Here is an 18,905-nt window from a genome sequence, read left to right on the forward strand (position 1 = left end):
GTGAAAGACATGCGTCTGAAACGGTCACTTACGTCATCCACCTCTGGAGTCTGTCAATGAAAACAAAATAGGTACAACAGGCCCCCAATTCGTTACCTGAGCTCTCCAAGAAGTGATGATATCGTACTCAGAGTCGGTCCGTTTTCCTTTTTTGCTTCTGCTGTTGCAATCTGATAAAGCAACTTTTCCATTGAAAATGGTTTGGCTATACGTCGTCTCTTCATTTCCTGGGACAGAAATTGCCAAATTAGCTCTTAAGCAAATTTGAAAATATAAAGAATGACTTTGATGTAGCAAAAAGTAGCCTTTTAAAACAACCAAAAGCAAGAGCTTTCTATAGTCCAAATTAAACAGAGTATTTATGTTCCTAACTTACATCCAATACCTAACTTCACACTGAAATAAATGCTGATGATAAATCAGTCCTTTCAGTGGAAAGCCAGCTGCCCAAGCGCTTTGCTGAATTGGGTCTTCCTGTTGAAAGGACTATGACAGAAGATTTTCTGCACGTGCTTTAAGTGAACCAGTGCCACAGAAAAAAACTCAAAAACCTAAGCCAAACACATGCTACCAGACAGTCACGATCAACTGCTTTCTCGGAGAATCCCCTAGTGCCTTTTATATCTAACATTTTGTTTTCAAAGTCACCAGCAGAGAGCAAAAAAGTAGCTGCAATGCATGATGGCATATATGCTAAGAAATCGATCTGTATGCTATCTTTTCTTAATACGCTGTACTGTGAAATTTAATGCCGAGAAAAGATAGGCAAAGTCTGCATATACAAAGACAACGAAGCAAACTGCAAATACTCCAGTGTCACCACGTTTCAGGTATACCCTTTTTTTCAAAAAAGAAAATTAAGCTTCATCAGTAGAAAAGACAAGGACAGGAGAGATGTCAGGAAAATGAGAAAAATAAAAAGAAGGATGCCCAGGCATAGATTAGCGTGCAGTTTGCTGAAGTGGAGGAACCAACAAGCACCTCCAAATTCTCTCCCTAAACATGAATGTTTCCTGTGGAGGCCAAGAGGAGTAACCCAGTCGCTTAAGCTCAGTAATGCACTACCGGCTCTCTCAGCCAGCCAGTAAGATCTAGTCTTCCGACCTCCTTGAAGCCCAGGACTGCTGTTATTTTCCATCTTTTAGAACGTCAAAAAGACAACAACTAACAAAACCGGCAGATGTCAGGGAAAAGAGACAACCGGCAAAAGAGGGGGTTTCAGTTCTGCTCAGTTTTGCCTGTTAGGGGTTCCTCTCTGTGTAAGCTTGTAAAGCTACGCCTTTCATTCTTGTCAATATGAACTGACTGATTTTGGTAGCTTAAACCCTTTCGATAATTCTTATGAAGGCAAATTCCTTGATTTACTGTGCAGTTGGGAAAAGTCCAGCGTCTTCCCAGTGGCTGAAGAGGTATATTTTGTCTTATATAGAGTCAGAGAGTTTTCAAATGATGCTAACGCTGGAGTGTAATGTGAAGGTGCCATTTTGGTTAGGAGTCAAGCCCACCAAATACCTACGCGGCACAAACAAAACCAAAGATTCATCTTTAACCTTAATTTTTTTTCACCCTGTTTTGTAACCCTAATTACATGCTCTTGGTATTTCTTTTATCAGACCAACGTATCACAAAATTCACCATTTTTAGTAGCACCAAGTGCATGTATTGAAGTGATAACTAACACATAGATCATAAAACGGGAGGGTCACAGGTAGAAGTGTTCTTCAGAAGGTTCTGCTAGGGCCTGCCTGCGGTCAGAACAGCTGCGCTTTTAGGAGTGGTATGAGAAGCGTTGTTACATGTTCGATTTGCTTTGCGTATTGTCCGAGGCTGCGTAAGAACAGCCACTCCAAGCCAGCTCAAAAGCCCGCGCCGGCAACAGACGCAGCCCGGATAAAAGGCCCCAGAAGCGAGGTGCGGTGCCGCCGGCGGGCAGCTCGGGCACCTCCTCCGCCCGAGGCGGGTCTGCGCTGCGTTCAGCCCAACTCGCTGGATCTCTGCATTTATCTGAATTTCTGAATCCACGTACGTTTTTCTGTTCCTTACAGTACTGAAATACACAGATAAGTATTTTAAAACAGACTTTTGTTTGCTTTTGACCTACTGCCTAATCATTTCTTTTAATGACACGTTTTCCAACGTTATGAGAGACAGCGAACATTCATATTATAATTATCATCACCCTGCCTCTTGTGATCTGATCTTACTATTGTATACATCTCTCGGTCATTAATTTTCCAGGCTGAGTAGTCCTATTTAATGCAGAGGCTAATTCATACCTTGAATCATCAGTCTCTGCTGTGCTTTTTCTAGTTCCTCTGTATTCCTTTTGCACTTAGCCACTCAGGACTGCACAAGTGTTCAAGCCACGGCCATACCAGAAGCCCACACAGAGCCGTAGCGATGTTTCTGCTTTGTTCTCTAGTGGCTCCTTGCAATTCCTCACATTCAAGATTTTTTTTAAACCTCTCTGGAGCACTCGGCTGGCAGCTCCATAGGAATCCAAAGACCTTTTTTCTCACTAGCAAGAGCTCCTTCAGAGCCCATCGGTGTGTCTGTCAAATTGGGATTATTTTTTACTTCTGAGTCATTTAAAATTTATCAACCCATTTTCTCACTCAGATCACTCAGTATCACAAAATCTTTCTGCGACACCTCATAGCTTTAATTTTTGCTGTCATTACCATTAATATCCTCAGTATAAAGGATTAGTTTTGCTATTCACCTCCCTAAGTTACTAATGGATACATTGAACTGTACTGGTCTTAGCACAAATTCCTGAGGAAGGCAGAAAGAGGCCTCCCTCCATGATAAAAACTGACCATTTGTTCCCATCCTCCGCTTCTCTTTAAATCAGTTATTTTTTTGGTGCGTGAACTTTCCCCCTCAACCCATGGCAAGTTAATTTCTTTAAGAGCCTTTTCTGAGGAACCTCACCAAAACTCTCAGCTGGATCTCTTTGGCAATACACCCTTCCAAAAGTTTCAAGGCCTGGGGGGCCATGACCTCGCTGCAAAAGCCACACTGATTGCCCCAGTCACATTCTTTTGTACATTTATTTTTCCTTTTGGCCTTTAACAAGTTGTTCTTTGAAATCTCTTTTTGGTCTGCATGTGTATGTATTTACATGCATCTTGCTAGAGTGGTTGTTTTGTTTGCATTTTCCTCTTCTGGACACAAAAGGGATTTTTTGGTCTCATTTCAGACTCCTTTCTCCTGGTGTTTAGCCATGCCAAGTTTAGTGGGGGTTTGCCTTTTGAAATTTTTTTTTTTTTCCTAGGCAATGTGCATGTGTTGTGAGCCTCTAACACGGCATCTTTAAACAATTTCTATGCTGCACGCAAACACTTAACCCTTCTTTCTGCATTCTCGATTTAACAAGCTGCCTTGGTATTACGCGAGGCTGTCTTTTGAAATGAAACACCACAGTAGTGGCTATTTTGCGTTTTACTGCTCTTTCAAGGTTCTTAATCTCTGCTCACCATCACAGCGCAGCTATTTGATAGTGATGTTTTGGACTGGGCTCCACCAGCGCTGAGAAGCGAGACGACAGTTCCTTCTCACGTGGCTTTGCCTCCTGCCGAGCTGCTCCCTGAAGCCATGCCGGTTCTGCCATCACACCCCAACACAACCGCTATCCCAGCTAGCGGGAGGAGACCAGCATTTCCCATTATCATCGTATGTCCTGTCCTCGCAGCTTCTCTCACCTCCTTTAGGATAACACAGGTTATGTCTACGCACCAGCCAGAACGGCGAGGCAGGAGGAGTGGATGCGCAGAGCAATACCGTTGATGCCGAGAACCCAAACATCCACAGGACGCGTGTGCGTAAAGCCGACGGCTTTACTTCAGAGCAGTCTAGCCCGGCCCTGTGGCCGCACCGCCACCAGTGCTTGGAGGACATCAGGTGCACTTCTGGAGCGCCTCTTCCTGTTTGGTTTTATCTGAAAGCAACCCAGTCTGCTCAGGCTAAGACAGCTCTGCGATAGCCATCAGGGAACGGGAGCTGTGTGGCGTTTTAAAGGCACCTTCCTCACCCAGACTAAAACTTGGCGGGGGGTACATAGAAAGCCGCTACCAGCATCTTGGCTGGACAGTCAGGAGCACAGTGCTAATACCGCGCTTTTCCTTCTTTAGGACAGGAAGATCAGTGCACGGGGATTCTGTCACTGGTGACAGAGTTAAACCTGGCTTATTTGACCGTAAGCTCTCTTCTGTGTGCAGCAGTGCTGCTCCATCTGGATGACTAACTCCATCTTTCCTATGTACTTCTTCCTCTCATATTACGTTACTGGCTGAGCCTCTTCTTTCCACCAAGTTTCTGGTAGGCCCTATACCACCAAAGCCCTCCTTTAAAACCAGGCATTCCTTCTTATTTCCAAACGTCTAGAGCGGAGCGCATTCATTTAGTCCAATATTCTGTTTTCCTGTTTCCTAAATGAGTTTTACTGACTTTGCCCAATGCCTTATTCGAGGATACGGAGTTACCCCTTTGCCATTCCAAACGCAAACTCTTCCACCACACCTGTAAACCTTCTCCTCATCCTTAGTTTAAAATTTCAAGACCTCATAGGGTGTTTTTTAAAAGCCAGCAACCTGGTTCCACATATGGTTTAGGTGAAACCTGTCTGTCCCTTTACACAGGCTTTATAAAACTCCTTGTTCCCAGCAATTATCCCAACTCCTTATAAACTGAAATCAATGCAATTTCAGATGCAGAATTTCATTTTTCCATATATTAAAGGAGATTGAGCAGTCATTCAACACATGAAATGAAACAACATTGTTTAGTAATATAAAGAGAGTCACTATAAAAAATCAGGTCACAGTATCACAGAATGGAAACAAAGTTAAGGTATCAAACAGCTGAAAACTGTCAATATTGCTGTCGAGAACAGACAGACGGGAAGGTACAGTTGTTTGTCAGAGAGTTGATTAACAGTCCAAAAGGGGAATCTTGCTCGTTACACAGAACTTCTCACAACCTCTGAAAAGCATGATCCCAGCCAGCCTTTGAAAATGGCAAAGTGCCTTGGCAAAGCGAAGGAACCAAGGAAGAATTTCCAAAATTTAAGAGAGTTAAGAACATAGGATAGTTTGAGGAAAGAAGACGGGGAAGGAGAAAAAGAAAAGAAGGAAAAGAACAATGCAGTAGGTGTTTCCAGAGTTATTTTGATATAAAACACGTATCTGTGGTTCTTGTTAAGTTTGTGAGAGCTGTGACTTCACTTTCCAGGTTATCATAGATTGGAATCTGCTGGATTTTCAGCCAGCTTATATTTACCCAATGCAAAGCTCTTAAAAATTAATCAAAAGAAACTGTTCTTCAGAATTTGAGGCACCAAGAAGAGCTTTTTAATTGCTGCATAGTGATTTCCGTCTCTTACAGGAGTGGCATTTTCACAATATCAAACAAGTGTTCAGTAGAGCAATAAATACAGCACATGGAGTTAATGTAATTGTGTACCTTCAGACAGAAAAGGTTAGCTCAGGATTCTCATTCCTTACCTACACACATATACAATTCCCACCGTCCCCCAAAATAAATCTGTAATAAAATAACCTTTTATTTCAAACTAAGTTAATATACAGTTAGTATAACCAGGCTGGAAGAATTCCATTAACCCTAAAGAACCAAAACCTAACTGTGGACATATTACATTTAATTACTTACTAACCACTTGGTCTGAAGCTGTAAATGGTAATTTACTAGTGGCTTAGCTATAAAACACTACCAAAATAGCATCTGTAACCCATAGTGTATTTGAGGAGGTTGGGAACACTACTAGTGACATATATTCTTTGTCCAAGAACAGAGAAATGTAGCCAAAATCATGATGATTGGGCAATTGACCTGTTTGTTTCTGCAGAAACAAACCTGCCTCAGCTGTGTGAAAAGGGAACGGGAAGTTTGTTTTATTTACAGCTGAGTATCGGATGGGCTGGTCAGTGAACCTAAGGGTTTTCAAGTCGATTATAACTGAAATTGCCCTGATCAATAGCTTTTCCTGAATGAAGGGGCAGAGAAAGACAAGCAATACAGCTCTGAGTATTAATTGACTCTGCCTATTATAGGAGCTAACAAGCACAGTTATTCAGATATTTGCACCTGAGATTCTAATGGTTCTAGAAAACATCACTTAAAAAAAAATTAGTAAGCATAATACAACATATTATCATTAGCTCTGAAGGGATTTTTGAAAAGCTTCCTCACAAACTGGTCTGCAGGCATAACAATCTTCTGAATTTTTCAAATATACAGAAGTTTTGAGCTATCAGTCATTACCTCTGTTGCTTTTCTGAAAACACCGGATCATCTTATGCCTTGCACTACTTTTTCCTTTTTTTACTTAATAGTCCACAAAAATAGACGTAGTTGTTCTAGTCTCACAATACTATCAATCCTGGAATGTCTGGTTTGCTGTCGTTTTAGATGGCAGGGCCGTGAATCCATTTTAACTCCTTTGCTCAACTTACCTTAGCTGTTTTAAAACCCATACTTGTCCACTGGGTGGTAGCAAAGTGCACTGTTTCAGAAACACTATAGCCACAACACACTTTAGATACAAAGGATCCAGGAAAACAGACAACAAACTGCCCGCTCTGCTGTACAGTACGGTGCACCCTGATCCCCTCCTTACACAAGATTTCTGGGGAGATCTAGAAAGACATAAAAGCAAAAAAAAAAAAAAAAAAAGAAAAAGAAAAAAGAAAAAAAAAAATCAGAACTTTCTTTTAGAAGACCAGATCCCCTTCCTTGCTGGGTACCGCCACATGCTACTTGTGGAGATCAGCTGTGCTCTGCTATCAGCTCTGTTCGCTTTCTCTCTTCCCTTCTGCACATGCTGAAGCTCAGTGTTTGGAGTGAGAATTACAGAAGTGGCTCTTTTGAGACCAACGGTTTAAAATTTCACTTGCCAAACAATCTCAAACACAAAGCCTCAAAACAATACTATCTACTACTACAGAAAGGAAGGTAGGCCATTCAGTTTTCCATCTAGATCTTTTCAGACTTGGCACTGAATCCACCTTGCTACTGCACTTCTGTTAGAGATGTTAACATGGATAGCTGAGGGAGTTGTTTTTGTTGTGGGCTCCCAAATTTATACTTAAATGCACTAAATGGAAATTGTTATCCACAAAATAAACAAGGGAGCCAAAAATACTTTGAAATCCTTTGAAGTATTAGGCTTCTCATATCCATGCTGGCATCATAAAATGTCAATCATGGCAGATTAATTGATTACAAAACACTCCCTTTGTGAAGTTAAATACATTATGGACAGTATTAAAAATGGACATTTATTGCACTGTCACATTTATTTTTATTTCAACATTTTAACATGTGAGTCTTGTTAGAAAAATGCCATGTGGGTAAACACTGCCAAGTGTAAAGCAGCCAGATTTTAACAACAGCCTCTGCATCACTGTAGTGGAAGACAAAACCAAAATAAATCCCCAAGCAACCAGCCTTCTGATTAGCCTTGGGTTCTCAAATGGGACTACCTCTCCCCGCGTTAACCTACCATTACATTACTTTCAAGCATTTCCAGCCCTGGAGTGCCATTGGCTTGCAGCAGGGTATGTACCACATCATCAAGTTTGTTCTCCTCCGCAGCAGGAATGCAATACCTGTTGTTTTGTCAGAGGAAAAGAGAAAGATTTACTGTGGAGTAAATAACGGTCCACAGCTACACAGTAACAGGCAATTCAGACCAGGGCATTGATTAAAAGACAGAAATTAAACACAGGCTTTCCCACACGGTTCTTTTTAGTAAAACACTGAAGAGTCATGGAAAACTGTTTATTTAGACTCAGTCTGGTGGTGGTCACTAGATGCCAAAGGACACAAAATCCCCAAAACAGAAATGTGAAAACTCAGTCCTCTGTAGAATCAGAGGAGAGAAATCAGCAACAGAATGATGTTCATTTTAATGGCACCAAAACAGCTGATTATGGGCAGAAGGTTGCATCTCATGAACATTAGTATACGTTCTGTTACCTTTATCATGAATGGTTGTGTTTATTACCTGTGCATCAACCAAAGGATCTTTTTATTCAATAACATTTTCTGTTCCTAACAATCAAGAAACCACAAATCACCTTCACTGTTAGTACACAAAGTAGCCTAAGACCTTCTTGCCTTGCCTACTAAACGAATCCCACCTCTCTCCTCTCCCTTGCAACAACAGAAAGACCTGAGAGCAGCCAAAGCAGCAAGAGAGATGTAAAACTCTGCTGGGTACATGCAGAGTTGCACATCCTCCTCTCCTTTAGAAGGCAAGGAAGCAGCTGTCCTCTCTGCGCTCGCTGCCAGCAGTGCTCCCTATGCAGAAGTGACAAGAAGGAACGTAGGAGTCTCAGGTCTTTGCTTCACACATCCAGAGAACTGCTATTTTGCTGGATGCAGGGAGGCGATATGGTGACAATTAGCCGCTACTCTTGCTTGCACCCTGCCAGAAGGGTAATGGTTTATGTCCACCCAGGAGATGTGTGTTCCCAAGACCTGGTAGCTGGTACCTGACGACTGTGAACTGAGCAGCACAGCTTGGTGGGAAGCACAGTGCAAATCCTGGGATTCCCAAACCTGCCTTGAGTTGCTGCCATGCTGGGCTTTATCTGTGACATTACTTTATTTGGATTTGTTATGCTCAGGCAAATAAAAAGCATCTCCAGATTTATCATTACTTATCTCAGTTCTTTTTAAGCAATGAGACCTCAATCTGGGGCCCATCTGCGCCCATGCCAGACACACACACACAGAAACATTTTTCCAAACTTGGCAACAAGAGAAGAGAAACAATCTGGAAAGATTTTGGGGAAAGGGTGCAGTTTTCTTGTCATCCATCCAGTCTCCCCACCAATTTCATAAAGCGTTCTGCTGGCCTTACAGACCTTGTCAGGATATTTGCTTGTAATGCGCACTAATATTAACTCCGTATGCGTCATACAGAGTTATCCTGCTTGATTAGTCTGTAGGAGGCTGTACTTCCTATGATTTGAACATCTTGTTACTGTTGATGATGACTTTGATTTGTCTTTGTTGATCTTCAAGCTGAGAACCAGAAGAGATGACAACATCTACTTGTACAAGCTAATTGCAACCACAATAAGGGCTCTAATGAGCTGGTTGCCCAGGGGTACATAGACGGACTCCTTACATATATATATTGACAACGATTAGGACCTTGCTAAGAAATCCTAGGGTTATAGAGAGATGAAGTGGAAGAACCTCATCTTGGTAAGGATCAAGTCCCAACAGCAATTTTAAATGCACGCCGTATATCGAATACTTTGCAGTACCTGCACTGCTAACAGTGACAGCTGCAGAACAGCTGCGTGTGTGTAGAGTAGTACTCTACTTACACTATAATAACGGATTTTAAATGGTGATGAAAGTATTTTAAATTCAAAGCCAGAACATGGCAGAGCCCACTCTTTTCTTTTAGAATCAGAAAATATAGCTGGAACAGCTGAAGGATTCAAGCATGCGGTCCCTCGGAAGACAGGCCCAGGAAAAAGCACGGGAAGGGTGTGTGAAGAGGAGGGGCGGCACAGAAGTGCACGGGACTATCTGACTACTGGCAAGACTGAGGCGTATGCTGCCATTTCACTCACTCGCAATTCTTCACGTACGTATAAAAATGGGAAGTGAGCAGCCAGCACAGACTTCTGAGTGTCTTGGGCAGAACAAGGTTTTCTTCTTTTAATGGGCACTGAGGATCCTTCCGGAATAAAAAGGTTAGGTCACTGACCTCTGCCCTGCAAGAAAATTGAGTTCTCCTGTGTTTCCTCTTCAGGAGGTAAATCTGAGAGATTAGACAGTGACCTGAGCAATCTACAGGTAAATGAAGCACCACTGATTTTAGCACCACAGGGATCTGTCCTTGGAAGAGAACAATTCTGGGTGCTGGGTGGACTTGGCAAGACAGAGGAGAGCTTTGGTGCCCGGTTGCCTGCTTTGTTATCACTGAAGCAGCCACTGAATGCAATGCTGTCAGGGCTACTCCAGATATTACACCAGGCCTAAAGTTATTAAATTAATCTTTTCCTCAATAAAGTTGGGTACATTATTGCAATATTAAAAGTTGTAATGAGTTAATAATGCATATTGGCCTGACACGCCAGCCTGGCAGCCTTGCCGAAGAACAGCTTTTACAGACGAAGGAGTTCCGCTTCTTCCTTCTTACGAGTTATTCCTGCTTACTACCCATGTTTCATCAAGGCAATCATCACAAGTACATGAAGCTATGTACCTATGTGTATAAATGAGCACATCAAGAAAAAGCAAATGGTTTCTTTGGTTTTATTCTTTTTGTCTTGAAAAAACAGAAAGAGTAGCCTTTCCTAAAACTCTGGCTGGCTGCATTCAAGTCTTTTCAATCCCAAAAGGCACATGTTTTGACACGCACAGTACAAAGAGTGGCCTCAGAACTTCATTATGGGATTCCTGAACGTCTTGTGTTTGGAATTTAGTGTCATTTAAGACTAGATGAATGTCAGAGAGAGAAACAGATTCACCTAAGGTTGAGGACAATGTAGCTTGCTTAGCAATTTGTTCTGATAGTATATTATTACAAAAGATTACAGATTCCTGATTCACGGAAGAGGAGGAAAAGCCATGAAGTGCCCATGACAGAAAGTGACAGAAACTCCCAGGTCTGCAGCATAATCCAGTGTTTACCTTTACCCCTTGGTATGACCACATACATTTCTCCAACTTAAAAGTATTTAGAGAGAGGAGCTCCTGCTTTAATAGTTTCCTCCAGGATTCAAATCCTTTTTTCTGGGCCATGTGCTTTCCCAGTGGCAGCTGGGTCAGCACCACTGACATCAGCACCAGCTGAGAAATATGAGAGTTAAAGGTAAGGGCTGAAGCACACACTTTGCAGGTGAATGAAGCGCAGTTGACACTGCCACCACCACCATGGACTCCTGGACGCAAAGGGGGTCCTGCAGCCCTTCTCCCATCACACCACACGAGGAGCCAAAGGCTTCCGTATCTCAGGGTTCAAAAGGGGAACTGCTGAAAGGGAATGAGCTTTTCACCTTCGCAGGGGAGCACTATTTGAAGAACTTTTCTTCTCCATTTATTGCATTTTCTCTGATCAAGAAACAGTTACATTGCTTATCGTTCATTGTCCTCACTGCTGTTCCTCCTGGGTAGTAACACCAATATCACAGGAACCTGGCAGAAAGGCACGTGAATGCCAGCAGCACCTGCTTCCTCTAATCCCTCCGCCAGCTGCTGTACTTCCATTGCAATCTAACTCATCATCATCTGTAGTAGTATGCATGCACTGAATTCAGGAAGGATTCACTGTTTTCAAAACCATTGATAAGCTGAGTGCTAAGCCTATTTGCATGAAGTGTCTACAAAATATGAACTGTAGCTAGCAGCTAACTGGTGATGTCCACATTGAGACACTAGAATTATGTGTATAACCATATTAAAAATTATTATCATACGATAATGAAAAAAATTCATATGAGAGAAAATACTAGGAACCTGGTAAATACAGAGTTCGAGATATTTTGCGTAAAATAAGAAAGCAGTGCCTATTTAGTCAGAGCACGGATTCAATCATTTTACAAGTGACAATACGGAGCTAGCTTGACAAGTGTCTCTCTGTCAGCCTAAGGAAAGCCTGCCTCAACTAGCTGTCATTTGGCTTCCATGTCATGAACACTTTCCATAGATTAAACCCTATGTCAAGCAGAAACAGTTTATTGTTAAGTATCAGAACAGAGCGTGGAAGATGAAGTGAAACTTCTCTTGCAGGAAAGGGTGTTTCAGCACTTAAGTTTATACTACCTTTTCCCATTAAAACTGTAATCACACACACTGGACCTTCTACGTGAGATTCGTTCATGCAAAAGGGACTACACAAGCTGCTGTTAACACCAGCCTACAGACAGCCACTGCGGTGAAGGCGAAGAAAACGAAACACGGAAATACCTACCAAATGCAATCAGCACCAGTGTGTAAGTAGTCAATGTATGGAAGGTGATTTTGGTCTCGAGACCAGCATGAGGTAGAAAAGACCATGCCAATATTTAGCCAAGGAATTGTCACTCCTAAAACAAAGAGATTGAAAGTGAGTTTTGAGTAGCCGCAGTTTCTAATTAAGACAGTTTGAGAGGGCATTTCAGTTGAGAAGCTTCTACCCATGAGCTGACCCTTAAGTTTCAAGTCTTCCTACCAGAGTGAATAATTCACAGAGAATAATTTAATAAATTCAGCATTTCCCAATAACAAAATATCTACCAGCCAGTTACAGTGCCCTTGAACATATTTGTTTTCTAATAGCGGTAAAAAAATTTTATTCTTAGAGAATTTACAGATACCCATAATTCAAGCTCAATGCCATTCATCAGAGGAGGTTGCTTCACGTTGTCAAGTGTACACGTACTTGTAAACTGGTATCCCGTTTCCCAACTGGTTTGTTCAGGCTCAGAACCTGCACAGGAGACTGAATTATGCTTTTGGCTAATGTTTCTACCAGTAAAATGCAATAGCACCTACGCAGCTGGAGCACTCGCAACAATTCATTTAGAACACTTGTGTGCTGCTTTGCCCAGCGCTACAGACTAGGTTTGCAAGTAAGGAAGTTGCACGGCTCTGTCCTTCATCACCCTGACACAAAGCAAGAACACCGATGTACTGGCAACAACAGAAAGGGATACTGCAAGTACAACTGGTTCCTCCCAGGTACACGGTCTCAACTATGCCTTAATTCTTTATCTGCAGACCTGCCTTCATTCCTTTAAATGCCACCTGCTACATACAACTGCATGTCTACCTGGTCAGCCGGTGAACAGAGGGGCCAGAAGGAGGGAGGAGACTTTGGTGACTACACCACCACATTTAGAGGACACTTACACCTGCTGGAAACATAGAAAAGAGACTTGCTTACCAGGCACAGCACCAAGATGTCGCAGGATGGATCCTGTATTATTAGGAAGGACTGTGAGGTTCCACCCATGCCTGTTCAAGGGGTGACACAGAGGCAGACACATGTCGGTGCATGTTCCCAGTGCCAAATTCCCAGTGCCAAACTGCCCTGACAGCCTCATGCCCCCACCTCCACTCAGCACAATGGGGCGGCTGGCACGAGTCGACAAAGCGGGTGGATTTGGTGATCTTACCTTGAAAATGGTTCAGATTTTCCCACGGGAAAGCCGCTCCCGTGGGTGTTGGTATCTACTTTTCCACAATGCACTGCTACATGGCAATCTTTCTGTTCCACTATCCGCCAATATTCTTGCTGTAGTAAGAGAAAGCAGTAATGCACTTTTAATTCACTGAACAAGGTATCTCTCATTAAAATATAAACCCCAGAAATTTACAGGGCTTTCATGACTTCAATGTAATTCAACATAAAACGCTGCTTTAAAATGAGAATGTAAGTACTTAGAAGTAACAATGAATTGGGAAGACAGAATTTAGATCCTCTTGGCTCCTGTGCTTCAGCACATGACAGATTAAGACTTCTTTCTCTCCCTCAGTTCCTCAACACCTTTACTAAAAATGTCAAAAAATTTTAAAAGGAAGAATCGGTACCACATCTATCTAACCATTTATTTTTCTCCCACACTAGACAGTCTTAAACTGCTTATGGTAATGCCTGAATGTCAACTATACTGAATCCCCATACTTGATCCCCTGAAATAAAAACTTTTACCACCCCTTGTGTTGGCCTCACCTCTACTTCAGCTACTGTAGGCTCCTTTGTGAAGCACATGTTCATGATGTTTCTTGCTGTTCGGTAGAAGGTTGTTAAAGAAACAGACCTACCCTGTGGAGAAAGAAAATAAAATGAAACAGTGAAAATAAAAAAAACTTGCCTCCATTCCCCCTGGCCTCACTCTTTTCCTTACATGCTCAATCCCAGATCACGATAGGGGGAAAGAGGACAATGTCTCCAGAACACGTGTGGGTCTGAAGCTCATTTCTTATCTGAGGGAAAATACCTCAAAAGATACAGAAATTTAATCACATTGAATCACCAAACCAACCATCTAAAAAGCCAACTAAACACTCCCAGAAGGCCGTGTACACTGCTTTGTCCAGCACGACGCTCCGTGTTTGATAAATGCAGAAGATGGACATGGCCTAGCTTTCCATGACAGGTTGCAAAGGACACAGTAGGCAACCCTACCTGCATTTTACAATCAAATCCAATCCGTGATCAAAGGACCATGTAGCTACGCTCTTGACATACATACATAGAAAGAGGTAAGAAAGACTTAGGAAATTCACAGAAACATTCAGCATCAAACTAGTATTGTATGTGATGGAAGGGGGTCACAAAAAGTAGAGTTTACCAAGATTACTGTAATCACCTGCTTACAAAAACTAATTATGCTCAATTCAATAAAAGCAGCTCAAATGCAAGGAACTAGGACCTGTTATTACAAGGCTGAGAAAAGTAAAACACAGTAAAATTGCCAAATGAGTGCACCCTTTCTTGGCAATGCTGCAGGAGCTGTACAAGAAGAGGCTCTGACTCGGTTTTCTGCTTGAGCTACACCTGTTGCTGGATACCTGCTTTCACACATACCCATAATACCAGATGCTCTGGGAAGCATCCTCTGAAGGCAGGAGCACGAGAACCCGCTTGCTCCTTTCAGCCCAGACATACTGGTATGCCCAGACAGGGACGCCTCTATCACCTTCTCCGCTCCAGGGCAGAAGAAACATCCTGGGAAGGTGCGAGCCACGAGAGCTGGCAGGCGACACGCTAGCTGCTGGGGCCATACTGGTTTGTGGGCATCGCTGCAGACAGAGACTAGCATCGCTCTGCAAACGTGAAGTTGAAAATATCTTTGCCCCCTCACCAGATCTACCACTCCTTCCTCTAACTCCCATCGTGTCCACTGGTTGCCCATCTGAGCAACCACAGACTTAAAAACTCCAAGTAAATGAATGTTTATTACTTGGACTATTACCTCTCTAGTTTTTCAATTATGAAACACATCTGCCAAACCACCTCAGTCTTTTCTTGTGTTTAATTTATTTAAGAACTATGCCCAAGAGTAAACTAGAAACAACTATACAAGCAGCTTTTCCCCCAGAGGCCAAGTCTATCACTTTGCCATGCTCCTACGGTTGTAACATTGTCACTTTTTAAATTGAATGCAGCATAATTAGCTGTAACAAAAAAGTTTGTGAAATGCCCAGGGCCTGAGGCCCTCTGATTCCCATAAACTTCAGAGTTGGATGCTCTGCGATACAATAAGCAATTTCCTTCATCTTTTAATGCCCTCATGAATCATTTATTGAGGCAGCCCTTTACAACAAAATGTCGTAAAATGCAGGGCCCGCAACAACAGTCGTCACTCTTGAGCATAGACTTGCAAACCAACACATGCTCTGCAGCAGCTTCCTCGTTTCAGTTACTTGCCTCTTCCTCTCATCTTACACAGAAAAACAAGAACAAGGACTCATCTTCCAAGATTACCCGTGTCTTTCCATTTTTCAGATATGCAGCAAGCAAGAAAAAAGGAAGTGGAAAAACTGAACAGTTTAGCCTTTTAAAATTGCATATACCTATTTCTTCCTCTATCAAGAATTTGGTACTTTTTTAGTCTCCTGAAAGTTGTAACGCAAATTAAACAGTTGAGGGGGTTTTGTTGTCTGTTTTTGTCGGGGTTTGGGGGTTTTTTTGGTTTTGTTTTGTTTTTTCCCAAGCTGAGGGATCTCGTAAAATTTTCTAATGTCAACTCAGAAAATAATTTAAAATGCTGTAAAGGAGCATTTTAATCTGAACACAAAATGAATTGCTGAAGAGTAAAATACCCTTTTCAATGTCCTCACAAATGTCTCAACAGTTCAACAACTGGGAGCTTCAAGCTACTGAGCAGAGTCTCTCTTGCTGTGACAATACATCAGAGGCAGGTTTAAGGGACAAAATTTCCTATTTCTTCTCCTAATTCTTCGCCACAGCCTCTATAGAGGCCCTGAGAGCCAACCCAGAGCACCACCACCACCACCAAGCCCAGAGGGAAGGCACGGAGAAGGACACTGCAACACTATAAATGTTAAAGACGTTAAAGCAACCATAAAAATGGGCAGAAAACAGAGATTTCACAATAGTCACAGGCGGGAAGGAGGGACTCCTGTTAAGCAGAATCTGAAAATGCCGAGTCCCTGGCTGAAGAGAGCTCAGCAAGGGATTTCTGGGACAGTTTCACGAGAGGGCTGGCAAAACTCGCGTTGGTGATTTCTTCTGCATGTCTAATGGGTCTGCTAATAAACCTTCAGTTCGTTCTATATGGAAACACATGCTGTTTTCAGTCAGCTCCAGTACAGATTTTTAAAATATTTTCAGAGCTAAAATTGGGGAAAGAAGAGAAGAGTGAAAATCTTGCAGCAGATCCTTCTTTAATGACAGCAGTTTACTTCACATACGTACAAACGACGACATTTTATTAGTCGGGTAGAAAAGCCATACATTCAGGAGTAAAGAAAGCAAGCGCAGCAGCCTGCAGCACACACTTAAAAGCACAGCAGGCCTTACAGCCTGGAAAGGAGCAACACTGAAAATAATTTGGGAGCCCTGGCAGAAAGTCAGCCAAACACAAAGGAGATTTACTCTAACTTTGACATGCGATATGGTGGTAACTGCTCCTGGAAGACTGGATGTCTCTGTCTAAAAACATGTTTCAGATCAAGCACGTGCTGACTGCAGAAATTACTGTGCGAAATCCTAAATGTATGGCCTCTTCATGGTCTGAAGCATAGACTTTATGGCCTAAATTGGACTACAGCCATATGATCATGGTGTTCTCCTCCAGCCCTCAATCTATTGACCTGGGCATTTATCAACGGGGTGGTTGGGGTTTTTTTGTTTTGTTTTGTGTGTGTTTTTTATTTTTAATTAGAATTAGCAACGTGCTTTAGAAAGGAACCATTACAATCCCATCATCTGTGGAAACTGTAACATGAGGACATGTTCTGTTAGACAAATTTCAGATTTTCTCAGAAGCATATTAATAGGCAAAGAACACTCCCCCTCCACATACACACACACAAAAGGATACCATCGTTCAAGAAAAACACAGAACGCAGGCTTGTTTCATAAAATCCCGGGAAGTACCCTCTGCTTAAATCCGTAAGCCAGCACCACCTCACCTCAGTCTTATTAAAAAGCCAAGTCATCTTACAAGTCTTGTGGGTTACTCTGGTGCATCAAGATTGTTGCATAATTTCTTATTTCTACATCTTGAGGCTTACTCTAAGTAACATAACCAGTTCTCACACATCAATCCTTTTACGTGGCTTTCCCCCAAGCACTGTGAAAATGAAGCAACGTGCCTCTCCCTGCACTCAGACTGACCAGGCGTCCTGCAGGATGCTCCACAGCAGGGATCTCTCCAGAAACCCACCACAGATTTGCTTCCCTTTGTTTCCTCCCCGGTCCATCGTCTGTGACAGCCATCCCCAGTCTCTGCACCGCAGACGAGCGTGGGATGGGATCCAAACAGGCAAGCCCCAGTGTCTGGGAAGGTGCCGGCACTACGGCGGACAACCCGAGGCGTTGCCTGAGCGGCTCCGTGCGCTGCAGCTGCTCTGGTGGGTGGGCAGTGCGCTGGCCCGCAGGCTCAGCATTGCTCGTCTCTAACAGCTGCTATGCTCAGAACAGAAGTTTTTCTACCAGGTATTGTTGGACTCACACAGGGTCTGATGCTGTCAGTACTGTCAGTGCTTTTGGGGCAGCAGCAGCAATTTGGGAGCTCTCAGCCTTTTGGGGTAAAGGCCTGGGGCTCAGCAGACTCAGGTTGGTTATACTAGCTGTGCTTTGCTTGCTTGCCTTTTTTATTTTCTAAGTCTGATTAGGATACTTCTCACAAATCCCACTCTTGCTTTTTGAGTTACTTTGTGTCTTTTAAACTTGAACTTGGGACTTGCACTGGAAAAGAAGATGGAGGCATTTCCCCACTAAGTTTGAGGTTGTTCATACAGCAGTCAGGGTAAGTTGTATCAAATTTTTCCTTTAACATCATTAAGCACAGGATATTAAGCACAGAAATGCCACTTCACTATTCACAAATGCTGCTGTCATTAGATAAGCTTCTCTCCAACAGCAGCATGGCAAAGAGATTGCTTTTCAAAGGTGGGATTGAGGCCGGAGTCCCCAAGTAAAAGAATTTTTGGGCTGACAAATCGTAACAGGCTGCAAAAGAAACCTGAAGCAAGCTTTTAAAGCTCAAGTCATGAGCTCATGCAGTCCCTAAATAGCTTAACAATAAGCCACTTTGGGCTATCTGGCTTCATTTCCTGGTGATGGAAGCGAGATTGGAAGGGGAAGAACAGCGTATTCCTTTACTGGGCACAGACACTCAACACTCTCTTTCTCTCAGAGCACGGCTACACAATTCAACGCAACTCAAAATTGCACTGCGAGTTGCAGTGCCAAGTCCTGCTCCAGAGTAGGAGACTGCCAAATAAAATACAGTGAAAGAGTCAGCATTCCTTCGCAAATGGATGTACTTGATATGTGGAGGACTAAGCGTCCATGTGACTGGTAGTGCTGAGCAAAATCTGGCATCGTGGATGAAAATATTGTTTGCATTTCAATTTGCCTTTTCCAAATGTAGTAGTATTTCTAGTGATGTTAGTTTTGATGTGGAGCACTACTTCGCTCAACAAGAGACTTGCAAGAAGCAGGAATGAGAAAGCAGAACATTACTTTAAATGTCACTGGAAAATGAAAATAAAAATAAAAACTGTGTCTGGAAGGATAATTGGGCCGAGCTATTCAGGGAACCTCTCGCAAGGAGACGAAGGGGGGCAGACCCCAGTGCATCTCCTCATGACGATACCACCTTCCAGTTTTTCCAGACATCCCGCGAGAGCCAGGCAGATCAGGATAAAGCCACCAGACCGCCCAGCCGCGACAGCCG

General features: G+C 42.8%; 1 protein-coding gene across 8 annotated transcripts in view; it reads right to left on the bottom strand.

Annotated features, from left to right (window-relative positions):
- Positions 1–18,905, bottom strand: part of JARID2 (jumonji and AT-rich interaction domain containing 2) — a 227,853-nt gene that overhangs the window by 7,081 nt on the left and 201,867 nt on the right. For 6 of the 8 annotated variants that reach the window (XM_082315890.1, XM_082315889.1, XM_082315896.1 and 3 more), the window contains 8 exons: positions 13,703–13,795; positions 13,146–13,264; positions 12,914–12,984; positions 12,410–12,469; positions 11,960–12,074; positions 7,523–7,628; positions 6,474–6,656; positions 97–227 (listed from right to left, as the gene is read on the bottom strand). In XM_082315890.1, coding sequence (XP_082172016.1) covers positions 97–227; positions 6,474–6,656; positions 7,523–7,628; positions 11,960–12,074; positions 12,410–12,469; positions 12,914–12,984; positions 13,146–13,264; positions 13,703–13,795 — 878 coding nt within the window. The remainder of the gene's footprint in view (positions 1–96; positions 228–6,473; positions 6,657–7,522; positions 7,629–11,959; positions 12,075–12,409; positions 12,470–12,913; positions 12,985–13,145; positions 13,265–13,702; positions 13,796–18,905) is intronic. The other 2 variants (XM_082315891.1, XM_082315892.1) reach the window with 2 other exon arrangements.

This window comes from Platalea leucorodia, assembly GCF_965183815.1.
Source record: "Platalea leucorodia genome assembly, chromosome: 1".
NCBI classification, from domain to species: domain Eukaryota; kingdom Metazoa; phylum Chordata; class Aves; order Pelecaniformes; family Threskiornithidae; genus Platalea; species Platalea leucorodia.